This window comes from Mytilus trossulus, chromosome 5, assembly GCF_036588685.1.
Source record: "Mytilus trossulus isolate FHL-02 chromosome 5, PNRI_Mtr1.1.1.hap1, whole genome shotgun sequence".
In the NCBI taxonomy this organism is placed as follows: Eukaryota; Metazoa; Mollusca; class Bivalvia; order Mytilida; family Mytilidae; genus Mytilus; species Mytilus trossulus.
The window spans coordinates 26,275,417-26,288,992 of NC_086377.1; the positions used below are offsets into that span (position 1 = coordinate 26,275,417).

General features: G+C 34.3%; 1 protein-coding gene across 1 annotated transcript; it reads right to left on the reverse strand.

Annotated features, from left to right (window-relative positions):
* Positions 1-260: 260 nt before the first annotated feature.
* LOC134719553 (uncharacterized) lies at positions 261-13,255 on the reverse strand. The gene is made up of 6 exons (XM_063582547.1): positions 13,043-13,255; positions 4,653-5,291; positions 4,027-4,143; positions 3,106-3,153; positions 2,250-2,336; positions 261-574 (listed from the first exon to the last, which is right to left on the reverse strand). Exons 1-6 carry the CDS (start codon positions 13,089-13,091, stop codon positions 465-467), a joined length of 1,050 nt encoding a protein of 349 aa, XP_063438617.1. The 5' UTR covers positions 13,092-13,255; the 3' UTR covers positions 261-464.
* Positions 13,256-13,576: the final 321 nt, after the last annotated feature.

The following is a 13,576-nucleotide window of genomic DNA, read 5'->3' on the forward strand; positions in this document are numbered from 1 at the left end:
CACAACGAAACTGTTCCGTTTCACACTTTACAGGGACACCAAACTAATGGACAAAAACAAATATGATACAAAAAGAAAATGAACATCGACTGTATTGCTGTTCTTCATCTCAGAGTACGTCTCAGTAAGGCCTCAACACGGAGCAATAAAAAAACTCTCACATCACTACAAGTCTAAGACGGCTCCTAGCAACGACTTAGGCGGAATTCTTTGCAAAAATAATTTGTATAGACTTTGAAAGATGTAACACCACCCATCGGGTCCGGTAAAAATGAACGCTTGTGCTGAAAAGAGTCGCTGCATTAGGTTCATCTAAGGTACTTCAGTACAAAATCAACAGAATTTTGAAAAAAGTTTGATGACTTCTTGTTGGTGTGTAAAAAAAGACTTTAAGAGATTAGAACATTTCTTTTTAGTTTAAAAAACAAACTAAGCACAATATAAATTCCCTGTCAGCATTTATTTCATTTTGATGAACTCCACATCTTGTCGTACCAGGATGACCCCTGTGCACTTGAGCCTTCTTTCTGATTGGCTGTATACATAGAAGTGTCTTTTGATAAGGACGAGATTTCTAAAATTACAAAAGATATATTTTAGGTTCAACAAATAATTGTTTCGTAAATGGTAATATAAAATGCAGTCCAAAACATTAACACAATATATATGTCTCCGTCTTTCGATACTAATACATTTTGTTCATACTGTACACCAACATTTTTCAAATGTACTCTATGCAGTTAAACGCGACGATTTATATTTGAGTGATATTTCTTCTCGGGAAAGTCACGAAAATAAATTGTTTGCAAGAATTAGTTGGTTAACAGTATTTGGCTTTAAGACTATTGACCTTCAGCGTTCTTGATAGAAATAAAGCTCATCGGATAATGAATATGTATAAAGTGTTATTTTCATTGTTGTATAAAAATCACATTACAATTTGGCATCAGTGTCTAAAAAGCTTAGCTGTCACTGGCACTTTTTCCGTCTTTTAGCCATTGTTTCAGTTTCAACCAAAGCTATGATTCACTAACAATGTTCCTCAAGACAAAAAAAATCGAGGATGTTCATTGTTTCTTTTTGTGTCGGGATGTATAAGTACCCAGTCACGTCCACTTGTATTTTTGTCCATCTGATGAGTTAAGCCTTTTTCAACTGATTTTTATAGTTTTTTCTTATGTTCTGTTATACCACTGTCCCAGGTTAGGGGAGGGTTGGGATCCCGCTAACATGTTTAACCCCGCCACATTATTTGTGTATGTGCCTGTCTCAAGTCAGGAGCCTGTAAATTCAGTGGTTGTCGTTTGTTTATGGGTTACATATTTGTTTTTCGTTCATTTTTTTTTACATAAATAAAGCCGTTAGTTTTCTCGTTTGAATTGTTTTACATTGTCATATCGGGGCCTTTTATAGCTAACTATGCGGTATGGGCTTTGCTCATTGTTGAAGGCCTATAATTGTTAATGTATGTGTCATTTTGGTCTTTTGTGGATAGTTGTCTCATTGGCAATCATACCACATCTTCTTTTTTATATGAACAATCCATTTAGAAGGTACTCCTGTTTCATCTATTTTATTTTAATTTGATAACCCTTGATGTCAGCAAACGTGATGTGTTCGAACGTCCCCAAAATATGTTTTCTGATATATATCCCAAACCGAAATTCCACAAGTGGATCGAACTTTTTATTCTACGGATGCTTCTTGATTCATTCTCGGCATTTGATCGTGTTTTTTTTACTCAATCTCTACCACTAGGTATCCCGGTCCGAGGTCCGTAGTATTGTCGGAATCTTTTTATATCGTTTGAAACGGATCACAGTTTTTAATCACGTTCAATATTAACTGATATCGTGTAAACAAAACTTGCACTTCATGCAAATTGCAGCAACTAATAAAGTGGCATTAGCTACGAGGTATGGAAACATAAAATATGATTTCTGTTGGTCTAATCAAATAATGAAAGTTAAATAATGATATAATAAATCGATTTTAGCAGCCAGTTTGGTCCAGTTTCGTTAAAAATAAGCAAATAAACATCGCTATTGAATTATTCACTTGCAAGTGAATAATTCGACCTCCTTAAATCAATGTTAATGTGATATTCTCTGGTACTCATGAACTAAGCATGTTCAGCTATTAAATAATTAAAACAATGTCAACATCAGAAGTGAAGGAGGGGTGAACCATTCGGTTGACTGATTTTGGCTCTCACGTCATACGTTTAAGTCATAATAATAGTATCTTACCACAAGTGCAGACTGTACAGCCAATATCATCAAACATCACGCAGGATTTAGGGCAGTTTGGTGGCAGTGACAAACATTTCCTCTGTCCTGTTTTAAATATGGACAAGTATATAGTCATTTTTATAAAATTTTCGTAATTTTTGCACATTGATTATATAACCTCCAAGAGTTACTTGATAATATTGATGAAAAAAGTCATAGTTAACTAGAAGGTCGTACCTTGACCTATAATTGTTTACTTTTTTCAATTGTTACTTGGATGGAGAGCTGTCTCGTTGGCATTCATACCACATCTTCCTATATCTATTAACATAGACGGATCCAGGAAGGGCCTGGGGGCCCGCCCCCTCCTTTAATGGGAAGCATGACTGGAGCGGGTCCCCCTTAGGTCAGTCAGCGCCCCCCCCCCCCCCCTTACGAAAAGTTCTGGATCCGCCACTGTATTAACATGGGCATGTCGAGGGTTTTCATGTGTGCAGTTGTCAAATGTGTGTAACTGTGACTGTAACCTTTGCCCAATTGACATAAAAATAGTGGTATGGGTGCCAATGAGACATTGAACTATCCTTCCAAGTTACAATTCAAGTTATAAAAGTAAACCATTATAGGTAAAGATACGGTCTTCAACACGGAGCCTTGGCTCACAAAAGTGAAAGTGGTCAGGAAGAAATGTCAGCTTACTGGAACATATCATTCCGACTACGAGCCGAGCAGTCTTTGTACCCCTTATGCCTCGTGTTTAGCGGAGAAGCAGCAAATGCCAATTTTATAATAAGAGTGAAATGGCAACAACAATGTACATGAATTGTATGATTTGAAACATCAATAGAACACACTTTTATATATGTATCATTACCTTGTTGAAGTAGGCTGTCTTTTGAATTAGACGATGGTGGTTTTTTACCTACAATAAATAAGAAATATATATATTAAGATAAATTAAAGTTCATTTTTTTGAGCGGATACAGTTATCAAGTAATTACAGAATAGCCCTTGTTTTCAAAGATAAAAAGACATGAGCGAAAATTAAAGAATACAGAAATTAATGATTCACTCCTATCTCCATACCCTCATTTGTGACTTCCATATCAGATATTATGTCGTCTAACTCTTAAACATATGCCAGCCAAATAAAATGTTACTAGGGGTTTACGTTGAGCCAGTATAATGTTACTACATTTCAATGTTGAGGAGGTTGACAGAGCTATATTCTGTGGATAAAATTATGATCACTTTTCGTCCATGAGTAACGGAGATGCAATGAGAGCGGGGTTGGGGTGGGGTGGGTGTGTGTGTGTGTGTGGGGGGGGGGGTAATTGGGAGTAGAGGGGGGCTCAAGTGGGAGTTGGGAATATAAAGAGAAGTGGGAATCAGGAACACCATGTCCCCCTCAATTTTATGTCAGCAACTTTACGATATTAAGAATCGAAGCACACCAAAACGACTGCACCCAGGACGAATTTCAATCTGCATCTGGACAACTTCGAACACACACATTATTAATTGTGTTTGTGTAGTGTCAAATAAGACTATCAACTGAAAAAAACCAGTATACTTTGACTTATAATGGCTTACTTTTACAAGTTGTTACTTGGGTGAAGAGTTGTCTCATTGGCACTCATACCACATCTTCTTATATCTAAATATTGTAAAGTCGATACCTTTTATATATCGTTATTATATAAATTATAGTTTATTTAAGGGGATAAACAATATTTAAAGTTTTAATTCTCAATAAAAGAAAACACTAGCAACAACAGGACAGACATATACTTACAAGAACAAGATGGACATCCGGTGTTCTTGTCCACCGAAAAACAATTCTTTGGACAGTTTAGCCAGTCCAGGCCACACGTATTTCCTACCACCTGAAGTAATATATTCTTTAAATTATCTACAATTGAACACAAATAGAAATTATTCTATATTGGGACAGAAAAAAACAAATGATTGGAGTTCATCTAACTAAAATTGTCTTGTAATGTTCACATGCACAATTGGGTGTTCCTAACCTCCGGGTTAACATCGAATCAAATTGAAGTATACCTAAATAAGGCCGTTATTTTCTCGTTTGAACTGTTTTACATTGTCATTTCGGGTCTTTTTATAGCTGACTATGCGATATGGGCTTTGCTCATTGTTGAAGGCCGTACGGAGACCTTTAGTTTGTTAATTTCTGTGTCAGTTTGGTCTCTTGTGGAGAGTTGTCTTAATGGCAATCATATCACATCTTCTTTTTTGATATATGTAATGTACAAAGGTTAAACCTCCACTATTTTATATTGTTGGCAGATGCCAGTTTATCAATTACACTGCTGGTCAGACGTTAATACAATCATGAAGCAAGCAAGCAAACCAAAGTCTTAATTTACAAGCATTAGGAAATTAACTCTTAAGAATTACCTTGGTTGCCTTTATCAGATTCTTGAACTTGGTTGACTGACTCTTTTGCATTTTTGGGTCCTCTGCCACTCTGTATACTTCCTTGCATTCCGCCATTTCCAATCGTATTTGGCATACTTTTAGAAAATGGATTAGTCATCAAGTTCATAGAATTCGGTGCTCCACTACCAGAATACATGTTTGTCATTCCATTGCCTTGTTTTGATTTTGAAATACTGTTCTGTCCGTTTGAAATACTACCAAGTATGATCCCAGAAAGAGGCGTGCCGCCATTTTGCATGTTGGTATTTGAAATTCTTCCCTGCGATGACCCTTCTTGTCCAATCAAAGAACTCGACTGCCCCGAATTTTCTGTGTTCATGAAATTCAGTAGTTCAGAATTCCCCATAATCGTCCCAATATTTCCACTGTTAGATTCGGTATTTTGTTTAACGATGGTAGCCATATTTGATGGATTATAACCTCCATTGCTGTCGATACTTTGTTGCTGTTTATATAATGTAGATGTCAAAGTATTTGTATCTGCCTTCTGATGCAGGTTATTGTATAAGGTTTGTGATTGGCTGGATTTCTGTTGCTTAAGCATACAGGCAAATGGCAATCCATGACAGTCTGTCAACATCTGGTCCAGGAAAAGACCTGTAAATTAGACAGATACGATAGAGCACCTGACGAATCCAAATCTTGCAAAAAAAACAACGTTTTTATTGCTGTTCTCCATCTTTAAGTTACATTTAGGACAGCTTACAGCAAATTCGTAACTGCCCTGAAAATATTTTGGGGATTATTTGTTTTAGGGTGTCCATAGAAAAAACAGGCAGTGGATGGCACATGACATATTTTGTTTTTATAATTTTTTCATCTATTTCATATCACAAATTCATTATTTCTCAAAGTTAAAATTTGTTTTTATATTAACTGCAACAAAAAAAAGGGAAAAAAATACAAAGAAAGCACTGAAAATTCATTGAAAAGGGGAGATAACTCTTCATTTTGTACACAATTTTGTTGCATTGTTAATGAACCTTAAAATCATTTTCTGAGCCATCCACTGTTGATTCAAAATATCTTTGATATACATATCGTTTGTATGATATAAACATTGCATTGGAACCAAAAATTCAGTGGAAAAAAAATGTTGTGCCACCCATATCATAGGATTTGCCTGATATTTACTTGGACAGCCTCTTAAAAGATCTTAAAAGGCAACACCGATAAATGTGTTCATTTACAGAACACGATCTACAGCCTTGAAATACTAAACTATATTGGTCTGGTGGGGGTCCTTTATGGAACGCCGTAGCTGCCTTATGTGTACATGTTTTTAGATACGCTTATACTTTTCAATATATGCACATAGTTTTTCTATATATGCACATACTTTTTCTCTATATGCACATAGTTTACTTTATATGCACATAGTTTACTTTATATGCACATAGTTTTTCTATATATGCACATAGTTTTTCTATATATGCACATACTTTTTCTCTATACGCACATACTTGTTCTCTATATGCACATAGATTACTTTATATGCACATAGTTTTTCTCTATATGCACATCTGTTACTTATTCGTTTTTAATGCGCGGAGTATACGGTTGCACTTTGAATTAAATCGTTTTTCAATTGTGTTCATGTCTCTGGTGGTAACAATGTGTTCTTACAGATGAAATGACCCTATAAGCGCGATTGCAACCGTTCCAGTGCTCGGTTAATACCCTGTTACTTATTCACTTATATTACGTTTGTTGTACGTTGCACCTTTTAAAAAAAAAATGCAATTGTGCCCATGTCTCTTGGTGTAACAATGTGTTCTTAGAGATGAAATGACCCTATTAGCGCGCATGTACCCGTTCCAGCGCTCGGTAATTAACCTGTTACCTATTCGTTACCTATTCACTGATAATGCGTTTGTTGTACGTTGCACCTTTTAAAAAAGGATTTTCAATTGTGTCCGTGTCTTTGATGGTGACAATGTGTTTTAAAAAATAAAATTACCCTATTAGCGCGCATGTACCCGTTTCAGCGCTCGGTTAATATCCTGTTACCTATTCACTTATGATACGTTTGTTGTACGTAGAACCTTTTAGAAAAGGATTTTCAATTAAGTTCATATCTCTGGTGGTAATAATGTTTTCTAAGAGATGAAATGACCCTATTAGCACGCATGCACCAGTTCCAGCGCTCTGTTAATACCCTGTTACCTATTCACTTTTAATACGTTTGTTGTATGTTGCACATTTTAGAAAAGGATTTTCAATTGTGTTAATGTCTCTGTTGGTAACAATGTGTTCTTAAAGATGAAACAAGTTGCTTTCTTTAAAAAAAGAAATGCAATCGTAAACCCAAATGCTTGTTTGGCATTATATATAGATAATGAGATATATTTTAGATAATTGTTTAAAAAAGATGTATTGTCTTAAATTACTTTTGTTGTACATAAGAATTAGAAACTGACATTGCCTGTTTACTATTTACCGTGGTAAAAAAAAACCATGCACGCTACCAATACGCTAGTAATTTTGATGCATTCAACCTGTCAAATCATATCTGTATCGTGTGCACAACGAGCTTATCGCCCGTCTGTTTACATGTTTACCAGTTCGTCTATGTCCACTGGTTCGTCTACATGTTCATTAGGCTTTGAAATAGCTCTCGGTAAGTGCGATTATTTCAGTGATTTGTGTCTATTGTTTTTATGTAAGTGATCATTGTGCACCGTACCCATACTTTTAGACACGCGAATTGCAACTGATATTTTACAGTTTTTCTTGCGATGTGTTGTCCTTAAGGTTTGGTTCATTTGGGAGGGTTGGGTTTATGGCCACCACATTGTTTATGTGTCAATGTCCGTTCTAAAGACAGGAACATGTAGTACAGTGGTTGTTGTTCATAATTCATGTCGGTTAAGTTTGTTCGTAAATTATTTTGTTATCAATAAGGCTGTTTAGTTTTCTTTGATTTTTGTTTTTAAATCTTAATGGTCGGGGCATTTATTAGCTGACTAAATAGGTTTTTTTTTTTATTTTTGGAGGCCGCTCGGTGGCCTTTAAAGACTAACTACCACGTCATTGTAACTCTGGTTGGTACTTGTATCATAAGTGCTGGACCATGGTCGATCCTATACACCTTTGAGGCAGGCGGGATATTTTTGTAGATCTTGTACAGCTCAAACTAATGGGAGTATAGTTCCTGTTCTTCTATGTCTAGTCCCATGTTGCATGGTTGGAGAGGGTGTAATATCTTCTGTAGGTTTGATGAAGTTTCACCCGTATCGGACTTCTTCTCCTGAATGAAAGCTTTAAGGCGACGAGTATTTTTGTATGCAATGTGTCCTTAACGTGTCTCAAACTTATCTGAAGCGTTTTCAACGCTCGTGTAGCGTGTATATTATGTGCGTGCAGTTTACAGGTATACGCTTGACAAACGCTTGAGCTGAATGAAATTTTTTATGTTCCATTAAAATTTTCCTGAAGTGAAAGCGTTCACCAAGCGTATACCTTTGCATTTTGACGTACTTCAAACTTTATATGGAACGCGGGTTTAAATGCTTGCGTAGCGTTCCTCTGGTGAGCAACTAAGTTACGCATACGATGATACGGACTTTGTTAATTTTCTTTTTTGACTGATTGTTTAACATGGTCATTTTGGGGCCTTTTATAGCCGACTTTGCGGTACGTGCTTTGTCTGTTGTTGAAGGCCGTACGGTGACCCATAGTTTGTTTTTCTGTGTTATTTTGGTTTCTTGTAAAAAGTTGTCTCATTCACACCAAACCTTTTCTTCTTTTTTATATTCGATATCTTATCGCCGACCTGGTTAAGTCTGCTAAAAATGCATGCATGATTCATTTTTAGGTTATCAGTCGTAATTAAAGTGGCACATTTAATTCGTTGTTTCATTGCTTGAAGTATCATGTCTTACATCTGCATGGTCAAATGTGTATTTTTTTAAAATAAATTTTAGATTTAAATTTCAGTCACGGTTATGTTTCCGCCTTCATATTGAATATCTATACTTATCAGTCGCATTTTAATGACGAAAAGGATTCAGAGGTTATTATGTGACCTCTTAACTCGAATAATTCAAGCCCTTACCGTCTCCGATTCTCTCCACCTTTCGAGTTAATGTAGTGATCGATAGGGAGCGTAATATAACGACTGGATTATTCGGGTTAGTGACCTCTTTGTTTTAAAAAAAAAGTAAATAACGTTGAAAACAAATACGGACATAACTTTCCTAATTAATTTTAACGTTATTTTCAATAAACGAATTTTTTTGGGGGAAAATTCCTCGTTTTCACATGCACCTATTTGAGGCACGTATTTATGGTTATATTTCCATGTCCTTGGTCTATCCTAGACGTAAAATTTCAAAAAGTGCTAATACTTCTTTTAAAGATTTTATTATTAATTGTTCTTGTTCAATTTTGTTTTTTTCATTATCAATATCTATTTAATTTTATTTTTAATAACCATTTTATTATATTGAAGTTGCAATATTTAACCAAAAAAAATAACTTTAATTTAACCATGTGCAAGAAAGACTTCCCTTTAATTTCAGTATAAAAAAAATAAATAGCTTGCTTTTTACAACATGTACATTTTCACCTCTGTTATAGAACGTGTTCATCTAAAATTTTGTAAATTACTGCTTAATCTTAAAAAGTCCACGCCTGATTTTATGATATATGGGGAACTTGGCCGATTCCCATTGGATATTTTTATTAAATTACGTACTATAAGTTATTGGGAAAAGCTTGTAACTGGGGAAAATAATAAACTTCCTGTTATTCTATACAATCTTGTTACTGGTAGTTATAATGGAAATATAGCTTGGTTCAAGAATGTAAAATCTGTGCTTGATAATTGTGGACTATCAAATATATGGAACACTAAATATTTTATAAGTAAAAACTGGTTGTATGATACTGTTAAATTAAGACTAACTGACCAGTTCAGACAGACATGGTATGCTACTGTACAGAATTCTCCAAAAGCTCTAAATTATAAGTTATTCATAAATAGTTTAAATTTCGAAACTTACTTTGATATTTTAGATGACAAAAACATTGCTTCTTTTTGTGGATTTAGAACTTTGAACACAAAAATTCCTATCGAAATTGGTAGATGGCAAAACATTCAGAGAGAAAATCGTATTTGTACTTTGTGCAATAACGGTGATATTGGCGACGAGTTCCTATACATTTTAGAATGCTCAGCAATAGACGATAGTAGACAATTGCTTCTAAAGAAACCTTTTATAAACAGACCAAATATTCTAAAATTTCAAGGTCTCATGAATAGTAGCAACCCGTCTGAACTAAACAATTTGTGCAAGTTTATAAGAATTATTATTAAATGCCTATAATCTCCTGGGTAATCACTTTATGTCTCTATTTTTACATTTGTATTTAAAATTTATACTATGTTAATTTATTTGTACATGTCTCTGTACCATTGTACTTTGGTTTACGAGAATAAAGATATAATAAACGTAAAATCTAAAATAAATGCTACTGAAACTCTTTCTAAAGATTTTATTTTTAATTATTCTCGTTAAGAACATAAAGCGCATTGTTTACATGAAATCTTATCTCATATCTAAACAAAGCTGGTAACATCGTTGGACTAATTAAAACACTACGCATGTAGTTTAATATTAGCAGCTTGTAATCGTGTGCCAGAAAATATTATATCATAATAAATTTCAGATCATACGTAAAATATCTCTATAGCAACTTAAGATGCTAATGCATATTCAACAGATTAGTACGCTATTGCGCATTCATTTGAAAGGTGGTCATAGCTATTGCGCATGTATTTGAAAAGTGGTCATAGAAAGAACAGAAGTGTTCCGAATAACATCCGGTGTTCCGAAAGACTACATCACTCGTCCAATATATACTGCGTAAACCCTCAGGGGTTTACGCAATGACCCTATTATTGCGCACGCACCCGTTCCAGACCTCGGTTAATACCTGTTACTTATTCACTTATAATACGTTTGTTGTACGTTGCACCTTTTAAAATAGGTTTTTGAATTGTGTCCGTGTCTCTTGTGGTAACAATGTGTTCTTAGAGATGAAATTACCATATTAGCACGCATGTACCCGTTCCAGCGCTCGGTAAATAACCTGTTACCTGTTATATAAAATTAAAGTATTTACATGTTTCTGCTTTTGCACATATTTTCCTTGGAGAACCCTGACAAATATGGTTGAAAATCAAATATGATGAATAAAAGATAAAAATTTGCTCTTCTTAATGAACATTTATCATTGTCATAGAAAATTGTAGATTAAAGCAATGTCCCTATTTGTTGGTGGCAGCTTTGTGACAAGTACAGCTTTCTCTAAAATGTTAAATTTACTATTCTAATAAATTCAAACTCTGAATGTTTACACTGCCATTACACATGGAATATTTAAACAAAATCATCCAAAACGTACAAACAAAAATAAGTCTGAACATACTACACTACACATAAAAAGTATTACAAACGTATTATAAGCGAATAAGTAACGAATAGGTAACAGGGTATTAACCGAGCGCTGGGACGGGTACATACGCAGTAATAGGGTTATTTCATCTCTAAGAACACATTTTTACCACCTGAGACATGGACATAATTGAAAATCCTTTTCTAAAAGGTGCAATGTACAACAAACGTATTATAAGTGAATAGGTAACGAATAGGTAACGAATAGGTAACAAATAGGTAACAGGGTATTAACCGAGCGCTGGAACGGGTACATACGCGCTAATAGGGTCATTCAATCTCTAAAATCACATTGTTACCACCAGAGACATGAACACAATTGAAAATCCTTTTCTAAAAGGTGCAACGTACAACAAACGTATTATAAGCGAATAAGTATCAGATAGGTAACAGGGTATTAGCCGAGCGCTGGAAACGGGTACATACGCGCTAATAGGATTATTTCCTCTTTAAGAACACATTGTTTATACCATCAGAGACATGAACACAATTGAAAATCCTTTCCTAACAGGTGCAACGTATAAAAAAATGTATTATACGCGAATAATTAACGAATAGGTAACAGGGTATTAGCCGAGCGCTGGAACGGGTACATGCGCGCTAATAGGGTCATTTCATCTCTCAGAACACATTGTTACACCAAGAGACATGGGCACAACTGAATTTTTTTTTAAAAGGTGCAACGTACAACAAACGTATTATAAGTGAATAAGTAACAGGGTATTAACCGAGCACTGGAACGGTTGCAATCGCGCTTATAGGGTCATTTCATCTGTAAGAACACATTGTTACCACCAGAGACATGAACACAATTGAAAAACGATTTAATTCAAAGTGCAACCGTATACTCCGCGCATTAAAAACGAATAAGTAACATATGTGCATATAGAGAAAAACTATGTGCATATAAAGTAAACTATGTGCATATAGAGAACAAGTATGTGCGTATAGAGAAAAAGTATGTGCATATATAGTAAAACTATGTGCATATATAGAAAAACTATGTGCATATATAGAAAAACTATGTGCATATAAAGTAAACTATGTGCATATAGAGAAAGAGTATGTGCATATATAGAAAAACTATGTGCATATATTGAAAAGTATAAGCGTATCTAAAAACAAGTACACATAAGGCAGCTACGGCGTTCCATAGTCCTTCATTACAACATTCTTTATTGTTTAGACCAACTATGTATCTCGTTTCTTTATTGTTTAGACCAACTATGTATCTCGTTGTTTAGACCAACTATGTATCTCGTTTCTTTATACTTTTTGTCCATTATTCTCTATTCTTTATAATATGAAGATATTAACGTAGCTTTTTCTCTGTTCTATACTTGTTTTGCCTATTATCATGATTATTCTGTATACTCCCATCCAAACACACCCTAATATATGATGACATATAGAATTATAATTTTTTCTATTTCTTTTGGATCCAAAATTATTTCATCAAATTAAGAAAAAAAGAATGAATGGTGGAACGAATTATTATAAGAAAAAGAACAAAAAGTCAAAATAACAACTTCATTTTTATACATTTTTTTATAAACTAAGTAACAAAAAATTAATAGTAGGACCCTGCAAGACTTTAAATCTTATCCTTACATGTAAAAATGGTTTTACGATATTATAGGCATTGTTCCTAATTTTGAAGAAGAAAAAAATGAAAAGGAGAAAGTATGAACACATTGATGACAGTTTCATTACTTTACATCAATACCTACAGTGGCGGATCCTGAAATTTTCAAAAAAGGAGGGCCCACTCCGTTCATGTTTTGGTGTTATATATAATCAACTAAATGTTTCCCACAAAGGGGGCTCGGGCCCAATGTGCACTACCTCAAAATCCACTTTTTAATAGTTTACAAAAAATAGTCTTACCTGTTACGGTATTTAGCAGACATAATACGAAATATATTTGACCTGACATAGCCCTACGCTATTTCGGATTTGGATGTGCCGTCACAATATAATATCTCCCTTTAACGCGACATCTGGATATGTATTATCTAGCCTGATGATAACAAGACTACTACTATCGAGAGCGAATGTCATGCCCTGTATTTTATATCAACATCACACTTATTTTACAAAAGTGTAGTAAATTCTGAATTTATCTTTTTTTTTTATCTTCATTTTTCATTCGTTTTTGAAGACGATAACGTTATTCGTACCTTAAAACACACTCGGAAATGTGTAGTATACATGTACTTGAATGGGTATCTAATAAAAACCATCATCTCAGACCATCATTTGAAGATTGAAGGTGAATTAGATGATTATGATTTAATTTTAAAAACAATTTTTATTGAGACTTTAAATTAATAAACATTTTCGGAATTTATTTTGCTTATGTTCTTAAAATGTTTTTTTATTTGTGATATGATTTATTTAGTTTGTACTATAAAAATCAGT